Source organism: Panulirus ornatus, chromosome 20 (assembly GCF_036320965.1).
Source record: "Panulirus ornatus isolate Po-2019 chromosome 20, ASM3632096v1, whole genome shotgun sequence".
Lineage (NCBI taxonomy): Eukaryota > Metazoa > Arthropoda > Malacostraca > Decapoda > Palinuridae > Panulirus > Panulirus ornatus.
Window position 1 is genome coordinate 55,220,285 of NC_092243.1, and position 20,248 is coordinate 55,240,532.

A 20,248-nucleotide genomic window follows, 5' to 3' on the forward strand; every position below is an offset into this window, starting at 1 on the left:
TATGTATATTTGCGTGTGTGGACGTATGTATATACATGTGTATGGGGGTGGGTTGGGCTTTTCTTTCGCCTGTTTCCTTGCGCTACCTCGCAAACGCGGGAGACAGCGACAAAGCAAAAAAAAAAAAAAAATATACATGTACAAAATTCATACTGTCTGCCCTTATTCATTCCAGTCACCACCCCACCACACATGAAATAACAATCCCCTCAACCCGCATGTGCGCGAGGTAGCGCTGGGAAGACAACAAAGGCCACGTTTGTTCGCACTCAATCTCTAACTGTCATGTATAATGCTCCAAAACCACAGCTCCCTTTCCACATCTAGGCCCCACAAAACATTCCATGGTTTACTCCAGATGCTTCACATGCCCTGGTTCAATCCATTGACAGCACGTCGACCCCAGTATGTCACATCCTTTCAATTCACTCTATTCCTTACATGCCTTTCACCCTCCTGCATGTTCAGGCCCCGATCGATCAAAATCTTTTTCACTCCATTATTCCACCTCCAGTTTGGTCTCCTGCTTCTCCTTGTTCCCTTCACCTTTGACAAATATATCCTCTTTGTCAATCTTTCCTCACTCATTCTTTCCATATGTCCAAACCATTTCAAAACACCCTCTTCTACTCTCTCAACCACACTCTTTTTATTACCACACATCTTTCTTACCCTTTCATTACTTACTCGATCAAACCATCTCACATCACATATTTTCCTCAAACATTTTATTTCCAACACATCAACCCTCCTCCATACAACCCTATCTGTAGCCCATGCCTCGCAACCATACAACATTGTTGGAACTGCTGTTCCTTCAAACATTCCCATTTTTGCTTTCCGAGATAATGTTCTCTCCTTCCAAACATTATTCATCGCTCCCAGAACCTTTGCCACCTCCCCTTTGATGAGGGCATTCTGTTGCCCATGTCATCTCACCTAGCACTGGAAGAAAATGGATTAGTTTGTGGCACTTGCTTTTGGGTTATGTATTTTATTTTCATAACATTATACTTTGCATGACAACTAGAGAATGGATGTGGGGAAATGGAAGTAATGCCTGTGTTCATTTGCTCTCTAAAGTGGGAAAATCTATTCAATGTAAAAGATCATTCAATTATTCTTATATCTGTAAAAGAAAGCAACAACCTAGATTTCCTTATAGTGATATTTTAACTGAGTTATATCTTCTTTTAGGATCTCGGTACATTCACAGAGTGGGACAGAAAGCTGCTCATGACTATGGGACCATTGCCAGCATTTTTAATAACTACATTTTCTTTGCAAACTGTCAGGTAATCCAGTTTTCTTCTGTCACTTTCTATTTACTGTAGCAGTGTCACTTATATATAGTTTTCAAATGTATTTTAGAAATGCTACTTAGGCATTTTGATCTTTAAAGATTAAGCAGTTACGAGCAGTAATAGGTACTTATAGTTAGTGTTTGTTTACACAGATGAACAGAATTGGTAGTCACATACATAGAATGACTTAAGTACAATGTTAATATCATGAAAATGGTTGGAATTGTTCATAATCATGGTGTTAGAATATGAACAGGAGCATTCAAATGTCTCTATGCAGATTATGGTAAGCTCCCTATGAATTTATGAAATGCAGAATTTGGCTTAAAGTATCAATTTACGCTGAAATGTACACCTTCTAAACCTACATATAAGTATTTCATTTTTGTTGCGAAGAAGACTGAAGTATTCAAGAAACAGTCAGAGGTCTTTCAACATTTTATTGTAAGAATGAGAATTGTTATTAATGTGAGTGGTTTGAAATTAAACTCCTTTCAAGAAGTAGGGGTTGCTTCCACAGAGCATTCGACATTAGTCCCCCACATTTAATTGATGCACAAAGTCTGGGCCCAGGGGATTACTGGTTGCATAAGAAATTGGATAGAAGCCTGGTTACATGATAGGAAGCAGAGAGTCCAAATGAACAAGGAATCATCACCATGGTCACCTGTTACTATTGGAGTCTCCCAGGGATCAGTACTTGGGCCTATACTTTTCATCATTTATATTAATGATATTGACATAGGGCTAGATAACCTAGTGTCCAAATTTGCAAATGACACAAAGATCAGCTGTACCATATTAAAAGATGGGGCTAAGGTTACAAGAGGATCTGGATAAAGATCATTGAATGGTCTAGTAAGTGGGAGATGCCATTTAACATCAATGAATGTCAGCTGTTACAGGTAGGAAACCTAAACAAAAGATTTTATTATGAATTGATGGACTACAAGATAAAGGACACCCCAAGTGTGAGAGATCTAGGGTTGACTGTCTCCAGTAACTTCATATTCTCCCAGGATTGAAATGAAGTTGCCAAGAAAGCAAATAGGATGTTAGGATTTATAAACTGTATCTTTACATACTAAAGCAAGGATGTGATATTGCCACTATACTTAAGTCTAGTTAGACCACACCTTGAATATACAGTGTAGTTTTGGGTCCCTCCACCTAAGTAGGGACATTCTTGAATCGGAAGCAGTGTCGTGAGGCGCAACTAAGTTGATTCCCTCCTTGCATAACCTGTTATATGTTCCCCCTAAGTGAGAAGCATCTCTGGGGCAAATGAACAGAATGTTTCAAAGTACTTAAAGGATTCAGGAACATTGATATTGAAAAATTCTTTATGGTAGCACCAACATTACCAGTGGAAGGAATTGGATTAAAACTCAGAGGTCACTGAGTTAATCTGGACTCTGTGAAATATTGTTTTACCACCAACATTATTGATACATGGAATAAGCTCCCAGAAAATGTTGTTCAGAGTAACTCCCTTGATGTCTTCAAAATTAGGCTTGATCATCACTTGTCACTGTGGTGCGGTATTGAATGATTCATTTAATTAGTCATCATAACACAGTTTTATATCATGCTGTCTTCTCAACCGCTGATCTCTCCCTGGCCCTGTTGTGGTATCATACTAACATTGAGTAGCTGATGTCACCTGCTTTGAGAGAGTAATTAAGAATTACTATATCATTCTTGAACATCAGGAATAATATAGGCATGGTAAGTTGAGAGGCTAGAGCTCAAGTTTATCCTTAGTATTGTCTTTATAAGAAAAAGTGAAGGGATGCATGCTGTTGATCATGGGGTGCATGACATATTCATGTTCATTCTACCTTATGTCTTTCCTATGAAAATTACCTTGAGGGTAATCAATCCTGCAAGGTATTTTTCAACCTGTTTTCCTGCTGGTGAGTGCTGGAGTAAGTGGAGGATGGAGAGAGAGCCTTTGCTTTGCTATCCTTTTCTTCTACTGCTTACTAGGGAGCTTTTTTTTTCAGGCAGACCACCTTGATTAGACCTTGGGTCTCTGCACTCTGTGTATCTATGTAACTTGGTTTCTACGTTGGAGTTTTACTGAGATCAAACTCTGCAGGGTCTGTATGAATACAACCAAAAGCATCATTGCTTCTGTGATGATAAACTTTAGAGTCCTTCAGCATCATAGTTTTCATGCAAACAGAATAAAGATGTTTAATGATTGCTCATTGTGTGATGGTGGTGTAAGCTTTGCCATAACTACTGAAGAAGAATCTCTTACAGTAAGCTCTTGCTTTTATAGAGTAATTAGGGGGAAGGGTGGTATATTAGTACCCACATTTTGTTACATTTCAAATTTTTCCAAGGTACACTAATAAATTAATTATTAATGAGTATAATGGACATGTACCTCATTCATATGGTAATACTTGTTCTTCTGTTTTCCCCCCTCTGGACTTTCAGGAAGCTGGAGGTGTTCAGGAAGTTGCAAAGACCACACTGATTCAGAACGTGTGTTTTGGGGTGGATCTGGTGTAACCTGATTCACCTCCTGATCAGAAATGGTGGTAAAAGTTCTGAAGATGGGTATGAAGTGCCTTTCTAAAGGTGGTAGCTTCTCTTAGTAACTGTTTACACAATATTGTATTGGACATCTAGGCAGTCTGCTGAGATTTGAAGACATTGTCATTCTTCAGCTGCTTCAGTGAGTCTTGCTGCATCTTGATTGGGTTAAACCAGATCCTCTTCACACGTTCATACCAGGTATTGACTTCCCTGTTTATTTTATGGTCAGCAAAGTTAAAGATTGGGTCAGTGGCAGCCAAATACATTGTTAAACCCTACTCCTGAGGGTCAATGTCCTCCTTGTCTTCAAACTCTTCCTCCAACTAATCAGAAGACCAGGGCACTTCTTTGGCAATTTCCTCATCAGTAAGGCAGTGGTATCTTGCTAGATCAACATCATCCTCCAACCGTATCTGCTTTTCTTCCACCTCCAAATTGTCCTGGTTTGATTGAGAACTCAAGCATAGTCCTTTCCCTGAAATCCTTTAAAGCCAAGTTCCTCTTCAGGCACATGCAGAATCTTTTTCCAGTCCTTTTGAAGTGTGACCTAAAGAAGAGAAACCCATGCATCAGCCCACTTAAAAATTACATCTATGATGCTGTTTTTGTTCGGTTTTTGCAGGTTCTGTTTAGCTTTGTCTTTCCCCTCCTCAAAGCTGACGTTGACCATATACCACAGATCCAATTCCTTCTTCCTGTAGAATCTCATAGCAAATATATTGATTCCCTAATATATATGCTGAAATATGGGGGTGGTGTGGGCAAGCAGGAACATTTTTCTTGATCAGTCCATCACCACTAAACTGTTTGCAAGATCCTAGGTGGGCTGCAGCATTGTTGAGGAAGAGCATGTGGTGCAACCTTCATAACTGACTTTTGATGGACCTTCATGGCAAGAACAAAGTGCCTGTGGAACCATTCTGAGAAAATATATTGTGTGAACCATGTCCCTCATCTCCCATGATATAGCACAGGTAGATAGCTGAGGATATCCTTGCTGTCAGTAGGTTTCTTGCTTCTACCCTTAACAGGCTTTAAGCTGTGGAGGTTATCCTTATTGGCACAAGCTAGCAGAGAAATATTCTCCTTCATTTTCTTGTGGATGGGGTCATAGACATACTCTTGTGGACCTGGTAGTTCTCAGGCAGGGCTCACTGATAGAGTCTTTTCTTGTCTCTGTTGTACAGCGGGAGGGGATTCGTGGTGCTGCTTTTGATAAGTTCATATCATCACTTAGTATTTCCCCACATTCTTTCTTGTCCACCAGGCCATGTTAGTTGCAGAAACAGTTGAGCTGCACATGCATTGGCTGTATTCAGCAGATCCATGCCATACACTGGGCTTTCCTCTGTACTGTGATGTTGGTACCACTTAAGCACAGCACTTTCAGATAGCTCTTACTTGCTCTTCCTCATAAGTTTTCTTGGCAAGGAATTGCCACTGTCAGAAACAGTAGCAAACTTCTTTGTTTTGTTCCATGCCATGATGATGTCATAAAATGTGCTTTTACTGAGTGTATACTTCTGCATGAAGCAGGAGCTACATTTTCCATGCTCATCATGCTAGATAATCTTTAAAGATCACTGCTTGATCTCTTGGAACATGCAACTCTGCTGCCATTCATATCTGCTTTGATGTATCATAAAAACAGGCTTTGTACCACAAAACACTGCAGTTGCATGAGAAGACAGGCACTGAGTTTGTTTTTGTCTTGACTAAGTGTGTGCTTATCTCCAGCCGGGAGGTAGTGACCTAACTAGACCTTGCAGTGTTTTGAAATATTTCCTCAAATTATTTTTGTAGGTGAAAATGTACAGAATTAGTATCGCTTATATAGAATATGTAGATTGATCTAAATCTAATTTTGGGGTGCTGAGGATGAATATGACTCTTGAAATTGTTAACTGGCTCTAGTTTTGAGGATGAGGGTCGGACCCAGTAGGTACAGTTTGCACTGGTTTTGGAGTTGTGCAGCTTTGAGGCAAGATCTGATAACCCTGAGCATGGGAAGTGGAGTATGCAAAATGCACCTAGGTATTGCATCACCCTTCTTGGTTCTTATCATTTCCTTCTGGGTTGTTGCCCAGTGCATAAGTGTACTCTTCTCTTAAAGCCTTTTGTAGTGCACAGCCATTTCTATTCATGTCGTGCTCTTATCATGCATTTGTTTCATATCCCCAAGTCTGCATTCAAGTTGGAACTGGCTTAGATATTGTAATTATATTTAGTTATTTACTATACTTGATCACTGTTTCCTGCGTCAGCAAGGTGGTGCCAGGAAGCTGACGAAGAATGACCCATCCACTCATATACACATATATATACATAAATGCTCATTCACTTACATATACATACACATACATATACATATCAACATATACACATATACATACACATAGACAGACATCATCATCATTATTATTATTATTATTATTATTATTATTATTATTATTATTATTATTATTATACTTAATCGCCGTCTCCTGTGGTAGCGAGGTAGCACAAGGAAACAGATGAAAGAATGGCCCAACCCACCCACATACACATGTATATACATAAACGCCCACACATGCACATATACATACCTATACATTTCAACGTATACATACATATACGTACACATACATATACATGTATACACAAGTACATATTCATACTTGCTGCTTTCATCCATTCTCATCGCCACCCCGCTGCACATGAAATAGCACTCCCCCACAGGGTACTGCTAGGAAAAGGCCACATTCGTTCACACTCAGTCTCTAGCTGTCATGTGTAATGCACTGAAACCACAACTCCGTTTCCACATCCAGGCCCCACAGACCTTTCCATGGATTACCCCAGACGCTTCACATGCCCTGGTTCAATCCATTGACAGCATGTCAAGCCCGGTCTACCACATCATTCCAACTCACTGCATTCCTTGCACGCCTTTCACCTTCCTGTATGCTCAGGCCCTGATCGCTTAAAATCTTTTTCACTCCATCCTTCCACCTCCAATTTGATCTCCCACTTCTCCTCGTTCCCTCTACCTCTGACACATACATCCTCTTTGTCAATCTTTCCTCACTCATTCTCTCCATGTGACCAAAGCATTTCAGTACATCCTCTTCTCTCAACCACACTCTTTTTATTACCACACGTCTCTCTTACCCTTTCATTACTTATTCGATCAGACCACCTCACACCACATATTGTCCTCAAGCATCTCATTTCCAACACATCCACCCTCCACATAACCCTATCTGTAGCCCATACCTCACGACCATATAACATTGTTGGAGCCACTATTCCTTCAAACCTACCCATTTTCACTCTCTGAGATAACGTTCTCACCTTCCACATAGACAGACATATACATATATACACTTATACATATTCATACTTGCTTACTTTCAGTCCATTCCCAGCACCACCCTGCATCACAGGAAACAGCATTGCCACCCCCTGCTTCAGCGAGGTAGCACCAGGACAACAGACAAAAACGGCCACATTCGTTCATGTCCAGTCTCCAGCTGTCGTGTGTAATGCACCGAAATCACAGCTCCCTGTCCACATCCAGGCCCTACAGACCTTTCCATGGTCTACCCCAGATGTTTCACATTCCCTTTTCTTTAATTCTATTTGTAGGCATCAGATAAAGTGGAATATTGCAACTTCTTCTTGGACAACAGCAGTTCATGGAAAAAGATGTCTGATAGTGCCACATCTAGCATGATAGAGAAGGTGCCGTGTTTGATGCCTCTGACACCTGCTTCTGATGATGGAAATAAAAGAAGTGTAGACATGGAAGTGCAGCTTCAAGTATTAATCATTGAACATAGAAGTGTGAGTAATTTGAATTCTTTATTAAGATAATTTTTATTGCGCTTTTTACTGTAAAGCAGCATATCTTAATCTTTAGGTGTAATGAATCTTTAGGTGTAATGAAAATTTGATTTTATGAGATTAAATCAAAATTTTATGCACTAAACTCTACTTGGTTTTAGTTTATTATAATATCTCTGAGATTAGGGGTCTGAATGCTCCTTGAAAATATCTTGTGTGCAGTATGAGGTGACTAATTGGCAGGAGTGGAGGCTAGAAACTCTCCACTCATGTATTATCACTTTCTGAAAACAGGAACAGAAGAGCGAGCCAAGCAAGTATTTGTTCTAAGTGGCATAAACCTGGGTGTCTGAATGCATGTGGTGTTAACCAAGATATAAAGAAGGGAAAGATGGATGCTATGTTTGATAAGGAACCAAATATGTTTTAGCTACAAGTGAAACTAAGCTGAAAGGCGGGGGATAGAATGAATTAGGAATATTCAGGGAGTAAAATCTGCAATTAGTTAGAGGGCAAGAATGAGTGAAGTTGTGGCATTCTGATGTAGGAATTGTAGCACTCTGTAGAAGAGTGTAAGAAAATGAGTTCAAGATTAATGTGGATTAGAATAAAACTAGACTATGAGAGGCTGTGATGCATGATGATTTTTTATGTAGTATTAAAAGGAGTAAGGAAGAAAGGAGTCATCTTTTTTGAGAGGAACTGGGTGAGTGCTTTAGCAGCCTTGATGCAAGGTTTCAAATTTTAGTGCTAGGGAATCTCAGTGCACAGGTGGGTGTTGTGGCAGTTGAGGGTGTAATTAGGGGCATGAGCTCCCTAGTAGAAAAGAAAATTAGAAAAAGCTTGTTCATTTGTATGCATAAAGAGATTTAATGATTGGAAATATTCAGTTTAACCCTTTAAAAACCAAAGCCAATTGGATTCAGAGGAATCCATAGGAGAAAGTTTATAGAAGAATTTAAAACATGATAGGACAGGACAGGTAACAGAAAGTTAAAAAAAAGAAAATATCTGATAGAATTACCTTATTCATTGCTGTATGGATATTAGAATTTGGTATGCCACTTGCACTCAGCTGTTGGATCGTTTGTTGTCATTTACTGACTCGTCCATCTTTGTCTTTCTTGTGCCACCACTAGTGGATTACTGTTATGTGTTATATGGGTAATTGATATTCAGGGATTTTTTCTTGCTGCTAATTATAGTTGCTTGTGACATATGGCATACTTTCTAATCAAAATTTTTGACTTGAACAGAAATTTAAACTGTACAGTGATCATTGGCAGTGGTCAAAATGCAGATCCCATGTTATTTTGTTAAGGAATTAAAAAGAAAAAGTGTATATATTAGTTGATGGGGCCAGAGTTCAATGGGCATTACATTTGGCTGTCATATAATAATGAGTTTATGTTCATGGAGGTATGTCATTTTAGCTTTCTATCAGAATATGGAATCATTGAAACTCACACCAAGAGGGGATTATTTCTAAATAAAAATTTGTTCCTCAAGAAAAACCTTACATAAAAGATAGTAGGGAGGACTATGCCAATCTGGAAAAGTGTGAAGTGCCTTGAAAGTAAGGACAACACTTTTGAAATTAATCTATGAAAGGTTTACATAATTTGAGAAAATGTTGGGTACCATAAAGGTAAGGGAAACACTTGAAAATCAACAGATCCCAAGAAAACCTATCCTAACTGATTATGGGAGGGGCTGAACTGGTCTGGAAAAGTGTTGGGTACCATGAAAGTAAGGGAAATACCTTTAGAAATCAACAGATTCTTTGTAAATGCTTACCATAATTGAAAATGGAGAGGCTGCTGTGGGAAAATGTGGGATACAATAAAAGTAAGGATAACATATTTGAAAATCAGTAGAACCCATGAAAACGTTACATGACTCTCCTTAGAAACCCAAGTTTACTGTATCATTTATGATATATGAAATTAGTCCATTGCTAGTGGTTATTTTTGTAGTACCCTGAAAGTGTAACTTTACCAAATCATAGAATATCATTAATCATAGTGTTAAAGGAAAAAATGCCAAGTTATCAGCCAGTCCCATGCATGTCTCATTGTGAAAGCACTGTCAAAATCATTTGGAATTGCATTCCAGCCTCTAAGGGTCATTCTTGTAAGGATAACCAAGTTTTCACCCTCAAGTTGAAATACTGATATTGCCATGAATACTAATACCACATACTGAAGTGAATGAAAAATCAAAGTGACCTGCACTTATATGGAGAACAGGAAAATGTCCTTTTGTTTTCAAGCCTTGTGTCTTTCCCACCAATGGTATCATTTTCCTCTACCATCATTGTGAAATACTGTACATGAACAAAAAAACTTTAGGTATTCTCTTTGATTATTTCATAATTCAAAAAAAAGAATACTTGGTATTTTACATGAGAAATTGAAATACAGACCAGTGTTACGAGACTCTGCTATCTTGCCTGCTTGAGATTATGCTGTGAGTGAAAAGTCATCTTTGGTGAGGATTCATGAACCTTTAACTACAAATGGATCCACCATTTTCCTGCTGCTGGAAGTAGTGCAGCCTTGGAGCTGTCATGAATTAACTCTAGAACCCTTTCTAGAAAGGGGTCCTGGAGCTATTATGAATAACTAATGTAATTATTATTATTATTATACTTAATCGCTGTTTCCTGCTTCAGCAAGGGAGTGCAAGGAAACAGACGAAGAAGGACCCAACCCTCACATACACATATATATACATAAGCTCCCATACACACACATATACATACATATATGTTTCAATGTATACATACATATAAATACTTAGACATGTACACATATACACATGTACATATTCATACTTGCTGCCTTCATCCATTCCCATTGCCACCCCGCCACACAGGAAACAGCTGCATTTGCTTGCATCCATTCTCTAACTGTCATATGTAATGCACCAAAACTACAACCCCTTGTCCTCAACCAGACCCCTCAAACCTTTCCTTGGTTTCCCTTGGCTGTTTTACATCCTCTGGTTCTGTCTGTTGGCTGCATGTTGACCCCTGTATACCTCATTGTTCCAGTTCTCTCTATCATGTATATGCCATGCCTTTCATCCTCTTGCATATTCAGGCCCAGTTCACTCTATCTGTACATGATTTTCATCCTCCTGCATGTTCAGGTCCTAATCACTGAAAATTTTTTTCACTCCATCCATCCCTCATTGATTATATTGAATTGTTAAAGGAAAAGGGTACTCGATATTTTATGCAGCGCATTGAAACAGTGAAACTAGTTCGTTCATTTGTTTCTCAACGCTTTTGGTATCCAGCACTAGTATTCTTTTCCTTCCATAGTAAACTACCAGTAAATATAGTAAATAGAGGATATTTTGAGGACTTTTTAAGCCATTTTGTGTTTGATGATATCACCAGAGCAAAATGATTTAAGATTTGTCTACCTTATCCACTGCTGAAGTAAACCTAGATCCATAGCCCAATAGAAGTACATCTAGTGTTCATACAGTCATTTGCAGACAGTTTGCGAGCCAAAGTGAATTTATCTGTTTCAGTATGATTTGTATGTTTATTGATGTACTCTATCTAGGTATACTGTGTTTTGATATTTTCAAGTCAGTTTGTTCTCAATTATCTGGGATATTAACATTGGTGTTTATCACAAGATGACTATCAACAGGTGGAATATGATTCCAAACAATTTTTCTAGGTCTTGTTTGATATGAATGACAGCTTTTAGCTTCAACATCATTATAAAAAGCATTTTTATTTAAAAACCTTACAATATAATGAAATATTTCATAATTGATGGAAAAGAATTCTCATAATGGTTAATTAGAAATAAGAATTTCTCTTTTTAAATCTTGGTATTACAAGACCTTAGTGTCATTCTAAGAATTTGTACACCAATTATTGAATGTCAGTCGTGAAATCTCATTCTACAAGCCGTTGCTGTATGAAGGTCCTGTATAGTGGATTATGTGTAAATTAACAGGCATGCAAAGAGAAGTTGTTAGACGCGAACATAATGAGAGGGGTGGCAGTTTGAATGTCTAATCTTATGTTGGTGGAGGTGAGTGTAAAAGTTTGTGGTAGTTCTAGAAAAAGTGTGAGAGTAAGTGAGCTAAGGAATAGAGTGCATAAAACTGGAGGAAAGGAGGAGGAATAGAAGGCATTTAGGAAAACAGTGCTCAGATCTGTGGGTCAAATGTTTAGCTTACAAGGAGAAAGATATGAGCAGCCGAATGCTAAAGTTGAATTGCCAGTGAAGAGGAGAGCAAGTGATTGGAGAATTATGATAGTAAGCAGCAGGAAGTCAAAAGAAGGTTGTAGGAGCTAAAAATGAGTGCAAATGAGTGATGGAGTAAGAAAGTATTAATGAACTTCAGAGAGAATTGGAATATATTTTGGGAGGTGAATAGAGTGAGAACATGAGAATAAATAGAGGTAACATTAAGAAGGTATTAAGAATGTATGGTCTGGGAGGCAAGTTGTTAGAAGCAGTGAAAAGTTTTTATTGAGGATGTAAGGCATGTGTACGTGTAGGAAGAGAGGAAAGTGATTGGTTCTCAGTGAATGTAGGTTTGCGGCAGGGGTGTGTGATGTCTCCATGGTTGTTTAATTTGTTTATGGATGGGGTTGTTAGGGAGGTGAATGCAAGAGTTTTGGAAAGAGGGGCAAGTATGAAGTCTGTTGGGGATGAGAGAGCTTGGGAAGTGAGTCAGTTGTTGTTCGCTGATGATACAGCGCTGGTGGCTGATTCATGTGAGAAACTGCAGAAGCTGGTGACTGAGTTTGGTAAAGTGTGTGAAAGAAGAAAGTTAAGAGTAAATGTGAATAAGAGCAAGGTAATTAGGTACAGTAGGGTTGAGGGTCAAGTCAATTGGGAGGTAAGTTTGAATGGAGAAAAACTGGAGGAAGTAAAGTGTTTTAGATATCTGGGAGTGGATCTGGCAGCGGATGGAACCATGGAAGCGGAAGTGGATCATAGGGTGGGGGAGGGGGCGAAAATCCTGGGAGCCTTGAAGAATGTGTGAAAGTCGAGAACATTATCTCGGAAAGCAAAAATGGGTATGTTTGAAGGAATAGTGGTTCCAACAATGTTGTATGGTTGCGAGGCTTGGGCTATGGATAGAGTTGTGCGCAGGAGGATGGATGTGCTGTAAATGAGATGTTTGAGGACAATGTGTGGTGTGAGGTGGTTTGATCGAGTAAGTAACGTAAGGGTAAGAGAGATGTGTGGAAATAAAAAGAGCGTGGTTGAGAGAGCAGAAGAGGGTGTTTTGAAATGGTTTGGGCACATGGAGAGAATGAGTGAGGAAAGATTGACCAAGAGGATATATGTGTCGGAGGTGGAGGGAATGAGGAGAAGTGGGAGACCAAATTGGAGGTGGAAAGATGGAGTGAAAAAGATTTTGTGTGATCAGGGCCTGAACATGCAGGAGGGTGAAAGGAGGGCAAGGAATAGAGTGAATTGGATTGATGTGGTATACCGGGGTTGACGTGCTGTCAGTGGGTTGAATGAGGGCATATGAAGCGTCTGGGGTAAACCATGGAAAGCTGTGTAGGTATGTATATTTGCGTGTGTGGACGTATGTATATACATGTGTATGGGGGTGGGTTGGGCCATTTCTTTCGTCTGTTTCCTTGCGCTACCTCGCAAACGTGGGAGACAGCGACAAAGCAAAAAAAAAAAAAAAAAACATTAAGAAGAGTGGATTGAGAAATGATAACAAGCATATAAGAGGTGAAAAAGTGATGGGATGAGTATTTTGAAGGAACTCTGAATGAAGTAAATGATGGGGCGGTGACTTATGTAAATAGAGTGAGTCATTGCAAATGGTATGATGAAAAGTAAGGAGGCAGTGAAAGGTTTGTACTAGGAGTGGATGGGGTAGCAGTTGAATTTCTCAAGAAAGAGGTTGATAGTTGTGTTGATTGCTTAGTCAGGCTGTTCATCATTTGTATGGCCCAAAATAATATGATTGATGATTGTCAGAATACATGTAATAGTTCCTTTGTATAAATGCAAGGGCGACAAATTCAGTGTTTGAATTACAAAGGTATGTGGATGTTGTAAGTATGTAGTAAGGTGCATGGGTTAGTGGTGATTGAAAGGCTGGTTGTTTGCACAAGACACCTTACTGGGAGGGAAGAGTGTGGTGTCAGGAGGAGTAAGGAGTGTATGGCTCAGGTGCTTCCTTTGATGAATTTGTGTGAAAAATATTTGAAGAAAGAGGGTGAGTTGTGTTTGGCATTTATGGATCTTAAGAAAGTGTGTTAATATGCAATCATATGTACCCAAATAACCCCTTTTCTGGAGCCTTTGCAGCTTTAAACAGTTTCATTTGGAGCAAGAAGTTCCTTGACAAAATTCTACACCTTTTTATCACCTGGTGATGATACAGTATCGCTGAAGATGACTTTTTCTGCAGTGTTGTAACTAAGAGCAGGCAGAGTCCAGAAATATCAAGGAAATTGTATGGTAGGATTGACAGATAGACCATGTAGATGCCATAAATGCATTGGGAAGGTGAGAAAATACTAGATTTAGTGAAAAGCTTTCACTGGAACAGTAAGGCATGCGTATGTGTAGGATAAGAGGTAAGTGAGGTTTGTGGTGAAGGTTGGTCCTCATCAAGGATATGCATGGTCACTATGCTTGTTTAACCCTCATACTCCTCTGCACAAGCTCAGGGACTTCTCTAGATGTAGATCTCTACATCGAGGTTTGCCTCCTGGGCCTGGATTGTTGCCAAGCTGGCAGGTTTTGATAGTTTCTTAATCCATATTGATGTCAGAGAGAGCATATTCCTGCAAGTTTTCAAGGGCTTTTGCCAAATTAAGAGGACTAGGTAGATGATGATCCCAATTACTTGACAATGCTGATCTGTCTTTGGATCATGTGGAGAGGATTTCATGGACACTGACACTTTGGCATTGAAAATTTTAAGGATGAGGCAACAGAATGTGTTTCTATCAAAATTGGAACTAGAGTTGCCAGCAATTACCCTTTGCTACCACCTGACTTTGAGTACACTGCATTTGACTGCATAGCTGATAATTTATGTCTCATCTTACTCTTGATAGGTGTAGCTATTGTACTTTGGCTAATTCAGGTATTTATGATGAAAGTAGTAAAGCAGACTATTTCTTCAGTGTCTTTTGCTGAAACAATCATGAGGCTAATACAGACGGAACTGAAAAGCAGTACAATATAAGAAACTGTAAGAGTGAGTTCAACTTCCTACTTGTTAAGTGGAAAGATGTATTGCAGAATTAATTGTAATTTTTTCTTGGATTGTGTATGCTGATGCCTCATGTTGAAAAATAGGACTTGAGTGAGTGTTTGTCAAAAGATCCCTATAAACTGAATCTAGGTTTTATGAAGTAATGTCAAAGACTAAGGCAAACTATTGAGTTGAAGACTGGTCAACATGGCTGTCTTCACAACAAACATAATTTTGCTGTCATGGGAGAAAATCATCACTGGATTACATTTTTTTATAAAAAGGATATGTTTACATATAGTGATAATTAGTGATCATTTTTCAACATAGGAAAGCAAACAATAATGGAGTATGGGAAAAATTTCAGGCGTATTCCAACATCATTTAGTTCTTTTTGCCGACACAACTACAAATGTAATGCACATTATCAGAATGGTGGTAGTGGAAGAAAGATACAAAATTATTTTTGTCATTGACATATGAATGTTTTTGAAATGTGAGGTTTGATGCATTTTTATACAGCTTGAATAATGTGAATTCTCAGGATGGAAACAGAAAACTGACTGAGGTTGTAATGGGTTAAACTATTTATGGATGAGTTGGCGAGGGAGGGAAAAGTATGGCACTTACAGCCGAAGGGAGGGGGGAACAGGAGGATAAGGGGGGAACAGGAGGTAAATCATTTGCAGCTTTCATTTGACATGCCTCTGGTAACAGACTTCTGAGGGAAATTCCTAAAGCTAGTTATAGAGTTAGGTGTGGAATATGAAAAGATAAGATTGAGAGTAGATGTAAAGTAAAGCATCACAGGGGTGAGACTGGATGGTGTGAGGTTGAATGGGGAGGACCCAGAGGAAGTGGATTGCTTAAGTACTTAAAGGTGGACATGGCACCATTTGGGAGAAGCATGGGGTTGAAGTAAGTCATAGAATGGAAGGGTTTATGTTTTTGGATTCATTTACGTTCATGTGTGCGTGTGTGTGTGTGTGTGGGCGTTTATTTATATACATGTGTATGTAGGTGGGTTGGGCCTTTCTCTTGTCTGTTTCCTTGCACTACCTCACTAACGCGGGAGACAGCGACAAAGTATAATGGTATATATATATATATATATATATATATATATATATATATATATATATATATATATATATGTGTGTGTGTGTGTGTGTGTAGCTTATTGATACAGTGGTTAAATTGATGAGAACTACTATTAACGTTTGTGTAAATAAATTATACATTTCCCTTTTCCATAGCCAGAGGTTGAACCATTATGTGACATTCATTTTCTCATTTCATTTCAAGCTAGAAGTTTCAGTTTTCTAAATTATTTCTTACTTTTTTCATATGTATATATATGTATATGTGTGTGTGTGTGTATATGTGCATGTTTATGTGTATGTATATATATATATATATATATATATATGTATATATATGTATATTATCCCTGGGGATAGGGGTGAAAGAATACTTCCCACGCATTCCTCGCGTGTCGTAGAAGGCGACTAGAGGGGACGGGAGCGGGGGGCCAGAAATCCTCCCCTCCTTGTATTTTTTAACTTTCTAAAATGGGAAACAGAAGAAGGAGTCACGCGGGGAGTGCTCATCCTCCTCGAAGGCTCAGACTGGGGAGTCTAAATGTGTGTGGATGTAACCAAGATGTGAAAAAGGAGAGATAGGTAGTATGTTTGAGGAAAGGAACCTGGATGTTTTGGCTCTGAGTGAAACAAAGCTCAAGGGTAAAGGGGAAGAGTGGTTTGGGAATGTCCTGGGAGTAAAGTCAGGGGTTAGTTAGAGGACAAGAGCAAGGGAAGGAGTAGCAGTACTCCTGAAACAGGAGTTGTGGGAGTATGTGATGAATGTAAGAAAGTGAATTCTCGATTAATATGGGTAAAACTGAAAGTTGATGGAGAGAGATGGGTGATTATTGGTGCATATGCACCTGGGCGTGAGAAGAAAGATCATGAGAGGCAATTGTTTTGGGAGCAGCTGAATGAGTGTGTTAGTGGTTTGATGCACGAGACCAGGTTATAGTGATGGGTGATTTGAATGCAAAGTTGAGTAATGTGGCAGTTGAGGGAATAATTGGTATACATGGGGTGTTCAGTGTTGTAAATGGAAATGGTGAAGAGCTTGTAGATTTATGTGCTGAAAAAGGACTGGTGATTGGGAATACCTGGTTTAAAAAGCGAGATATACATAAGTATACGTATGTAAGTAGGAGAGATGGCCAGAGAGCGTTATTGGATTACGTGTTAATTGACAGGCGCACGAAAGAGAGACTTTTGGATGTTAATGTGCTGAGAGGTGCAACTGGAGGGATGTCTGATCATTATCTTGTGGAGGCTAAGGTGAAGATTTGTATGGGTTTTCAGAAAAGAAGAGTGAATGTTGGGGTGAAGAGGGTGGTGAGAGTAAGTGAGCTTGGGAAGGAGACTTGTGTGAGGAAGTACCAGGAGAGACTGAGTACAGAATGGAAAAAGGTGAGAACAATGGAAGTAAGGGGAGTGGGGGAGGAATGGGATGTATTTAGGGAATCAGTGATGGATTGCGCAAAAGATGCTTGTGGCATGAGAAGAGTGGGAGGTGGGTTGATTAGAAAGGGTAGTGAGTGGTGGGATGAAGAAGTAAGAGTATTAGTGAAAGAGAAGAGAGAGGCATTTGGACGATTTTTGCAGGGAAAAAATGCAATTGAGTGGGAGATGTATAAAAGAAAGAGACAGGAGGTCAAGAGAATATATGTATGTATATATATATATATATATATATATATATATATATATATATATATATATATATATATAATATATATATATTTTTTTTTTTTTGCTTTGTCGCTGTCTCCCGTGTTTGCGAGATAGCGCAAGGAAACAGACGAAAGAAATGGCCCAACCCACCCCCATACACATGTATATACATACGTCCACATACGCAAATATACATACCTACACAGCTTTCCATGGTTTACCCCAGACGCTTCACATGCCCTGATTCAATTCACTGACAGCACGTCAACCCTGTTATACCACATCGATCCAATTCACTCTATTCCTTGCCCTCCTTTCACCCTTCTGCATGTTCAGGCCCCGATCACACAAAATCTTTTTCACTCCATCTTTCCACCTCCAATTTGGTCTCCCACTTCTCCTCGTTCCCTCCACCTGCGACACATATATCCTCTTGGTCAATCTTTCCTCACTCATTCTCTCCATGTGCCCAGACCATTTCAAAACACCCTCTTCTGCTCTCTCAACCACGCTCTTTTTATTTCCACACATCTCTCTTACCCTTACGTTACTTACTCGATCAAACCACCTCACACCACACATTGTCCTCAAACATCTCATTTCCAGCACATCCATCCTCCTGCGCACAACTCTATCCATAGCCCACGCCTCGCAACCATACAACATTGTTGGAACCACTATTCCTTCAAACATACCCATTTTTGCTTTCCGAGATAATGTTCTCGACTTCCACACATTCTTCAAGGCTCCCAGGATTTTCGCCCCCTCCCCCACCCTATGATCCACTTCCACTTCCATGGTTCCATCCGCTGCCAGATCCACTCCCAGATATCTAAAACACTTTACTTCCTCCAGTTTTTCTCCATTCAAACTTACCTCCCAATTGACTTGACCCTCAACCCTACTGTACCTAATAACCTTGCTCTTATTCACATTTACTCTTAACTTTCTTCTTTCACACACTTTACCAAACTCAGTCACCAGCTTCTGCAGTTTCTCACCAGTGCTGTATCATCAGCGAACAACAACTGACTCACTTCCCAAGCTCTCTCATCCCCAACAGACTTCATACTTGCCCCTCTTTCCAAAACTCTTGCATTTACCTCCCTAACAACCCCATCCATAAACAAATTAAACAACCATGGAGACATCACACACCCCTGCCGCAAACCTACATTCACTGAGAACCAATCACTTTCCTCTCTTCCTACACGTACACATGCCTTACATCCTCGATAAAAACTTTTCACTGCTTCTAACAACTTGCCTCCCACACCATATATTCTTAATACCTTCCACAGAGCATCTCTATCAACTCTATCATATGCCTTCTCCAGATCCATAAATGCTACATACAAATCCATTTGCTTTTCTAAGTATTTCTCACATACATTCTTCAAAGCAAACACCTGATCCACACATCCTCTACCACTTCTGAAACCACACTGCTCTTCCCCAATCTGATGCTCTGTACATGCCTTCACCCTCTCAGTCAATACCCTCCCATATAATTTACCAGGAATACTCAACAAACTTATACCTCTGTAATTTGAGCACTCACTCTTATCCCCTTTGCCTTTGTACAATGGCACTATGCACGCATTCCGCCAGTCCTCAGGCACCTCACCATGAGTCATACATAACCTTACCAACCAGTCAATAATACAGTCACCCCCTTTTTTAATAAATTCCACTGCAATACCATCCAAACCTGCTGCCTTGCCGGCTTTCATCTTCCGCAAAGCTTTTACTACCTCTTCTCTGTTTACCAAATCATTTTCCCTAACCCTCTCACTTTGCACACCACCTCGACCAAAACACCCTATATCTGCCACTCTATCATCAAACACATTCAACAAGCCTTCAAAATACTCACTCCATCTCCTTCTCACATCACCACTACTTGTTATCACCTCCCCATTTGCGCCCTTCACTGAAGTTCCCATTTGCTCCCTTGTCTTACGCACTTTATTTACCTCCCTCCAGAGCATCTTTTTATTCTCCCTAAAATTTAATGATACTCTCTCACCCCAACTCTCATTTGCCCTCTTTTCCACCTCTTGCACCTTTCTCTTGACCTCCTGTCTCTTGCTTTTATACATCTCCCACTCAATATATATATATATATATATATATATATATATATATATATATATATATATATGAGGGTCAAGTCAATTGGGAGGTAAGTTTGAATGGAGAAAAACTGGAGGAAGTGAAATGTTTTAGATATCTGGGAGTGGATCTGGCAGCGGATGGAACCATGGAAGCGGAAGTGGATCATAGGGTGGGGGAGGGGGCGAAAATCCTGGGGGCCTTGAAGAATGTGTGGAAGTCGAGAACATTATCTCGGAAAGCAAAAATGGGTATGTTTGAAGGAATAGTGGTTCCAACAATGTTGTATGGTTGCGAGGCGTGGGCTATGGATAGAGTTGTGCGCAGGAGGATGGATGTGCTGGAGATGAGATGTTTGAGGACAATGTGTGGTGTGAGGTGGTTTGATCGAGTGAGTAACGTAAGGGTAAGAGAGATGTGTGGAAATAAAAAGAGCGTTGTTGAGAGAGCAGAAGAGGGTGTTTTGAAGTGGTTTGGGCACATGGA

At 39.6% G+C, this 20,248-nt stretch overlaps 2 protein-coding genes across 7 annotated transcripts in view; both read left to right on the plus strand.

Annotated features, from left to right (window-relative positions):
* Positions 1 to 20,248, plus strand: part of LOC139756018 (centrosomal protein of 76 kDa-like) — a 91,152-nt gene that overhangs the window by 57,756 nt on the left and 13,148 nt on the right. For 4 of the 6 annotated variants that reach the window (XM_071674964.1, XM_071674959.1, XM_071674960.1 and 1 more), the window contains 2 exons: positions 1,198 to 1,295; positions 7,482 to 7,679. In XM_071674964.1, coding sequence (XP_071531065.1) covers positions 1,198 to 1,295; positions 7,482 to 7,679 — 296 coding nt within the window. The remainder of the gene's footprint in view (positions 1 to 1,197; positions 1,296 to 7,481; positions 7,680 to 20,248) is intronic. The other 2 variants (XM_071674961.1, XM_071674962.1) reach the window with 2 other exon arrangements.
* Positions 11,935 to 20,248, plus strand: part of LOC139756016 (ryanodine receptor-like) — a 494,517-nt gene continuing 486,203 nt past the window's right edge. Inside the window, 1 exon segment of the mRNA XM_071674954.1 lies at positions 11,935 to 11,938. The gene's annotated coding sequence lies outside the window, so the exon portion shown is untranslated.